Source organism: Puccinia triticina, chromosome 14A (assembly GCF_026914185.1).
Source record: "Puccinia triticina chromosome 14A, complete sequence".
Taxonomy (NCBI): domain Eukaryota; kingdom Fungi; phylum Basidiomycota; class Pucciniomycetes; order Pucciniales; family Pucciniaceae; genus Puccinia; species Puccinia triticina.
In genome coordinates, this window is record NC_070571.1 from 2310606 (window position 1) to 2312310 (window position 1705).

The window sequence follows — 1705 nt, forward strand, 5'->3', positions numbered from 1 at the left end:
GGGTTCTTGGTTCTTGTGTTTCTTTTATTGATGGTGATTTTTCTGGGGATTTTTCAATTTTTGGTTTTGTTGTCTTAATTTTGACTGATACCAGCATTGATCCCTTATCCTAGCCTAAGATTAGCTTACTTTAATTGTTACCCAGGTTATTTTAATTGCTTTTTAAAATTGAAATTACAATTAAAAAAAAGTTTAACCAAGTAAAATTGGGTTTATAATTAACTGAGCAAAATAAATGGCCGCAGCAGAGGCAGTGTGGATGCGAGCGAGTGAAATTGGGCTGGTGGGAAAAGCATCCAATGGACGCAGGATGGATGCCCCATGGACAGCCACATCAAGCGGTGTTGAAAATTGTATCTGTCCGGGGGACACGGTTTGGGATGGAGGATAGGCGTCCCGCAAGCATCCGGCGGATGCATTCTGGGGAAACGTCCGCCATCGCGCAATGCAAGTGGCATCCAGCGGACGTTTCCTGCAGGGCCAGAGCTGGACATCCCCGGACATGTCCAAATGCATGTCCGACCAACGTCCGCGACGGCCCGTGGTGTAGGCACCCAATGCTGTCCCCACCTCCATCTGGATCGCCAATCCCGGTCACCCCCCACAATGTCAGTTTACAGAACCAGAGCGGTGAGTTGTATCTACCTCGGCCTGCTGTCTGTTCTGTGGTATCAGCTTGATGCCCTCCCCCCATCACTTCTCTAACTGACAGTCTTGCGTGCCTGCTAGCCAGACCCCTGGACAAGACTATCGAACCCTTGGCCTTGCTCGCTTCATCACTCAAAGTCGTCAACTGAGTTCAAGCAGGACGCAAGCGACCCCACCGAGTCTCCCTCTCCCCAGCCAAACAGCACCTGTACCCCTCAGCCTGAGCACCTTCCTCGGCCAACCCATCACCCTCCTCTACCCGCAGGCGCCGCTTCCGTGTCATCATCTTCGTCTATCGAGCCCACCAACTCAACTGGCACCCACGCTGGTACTGATATGGCGCGGCCTTTGCATCGCATACCGTGCCCTTCCCCTTCAGCAGCATCTGAGCCCGGCTCGCCCGACAGACCAACCAATCACCTTTGAACAAGCGCACTGAGCACGCGCACCCGACTGCGGACATCATAGACGCCACAGGGAGTCTGAGCATCACGCCAGACCACGCCCTCAGCCTCACCAGTATCTCTCCTGGTGCTGCTCCCCTCCTCGTGATGGCCAACGATATCTCTTCGCAACCCTTCAGGTATCACCTTCTGTGTGTCCAACAGATTCAGCTATCAACCCCCTCACCCCCAACCTTCCACCACCCGAACCTTCAGACAACCCTCCCTTACCAATCCCAATGCACCCAACTAGCAAAAGCAAAGCTGATCCCTTGCCTCCAGTCATCCCACCTACAGGTCCTGATGAAGCCTCGACCAGCTTGCTTGACCCACGCCCAGAACTCACAACTCATGATCAATCATCAGCCTCTCATCCCAAAGAGGTAGCAGCCGCCACTGGTCAATGTGAAAAACAGTCTGTTTAATGCAAAATGCAAATGCATTGTGATACTAATGAGGTGAGGTGAGTTAAGGGTGGTGATGAATATTGCATATTACTTACTGGTGGAGGGAAAAGCAGTGAGAGGCATATAATGTAACAGTTGGATAGTATGAGTGACTGATGTTGAGTCAAATATGTCATTTTGATTGACTCCTACTTTCAGTTTTGCTAT

General features: G+C 51.1%; 1 protein-coding gene across 1 annotated transcript; it reads left to right on the forward strand.

Moving 5' to 3' along the window:
* Window positions 1-557: 557 nt before the first annotated feature.
* PtA15_14A216 (uncharacterized protein) lies at window positions 558-1478 on the forward strand (the record flags this gene model as incomplete). The annotated part of the gene is made up of 3 exons (XM_053162909.1): window positions 558-608; window positions 713-976; window positions 1056-1478. 3 exons carry the CDS (start codon window positions 558-560, stop codon window positions 1476-1478), a joined length of 738 nt encoding a protein of 245 aa, XP_053026888.1.
* Window positions 1479-1705: the final 227 nt, after the last annotated feature.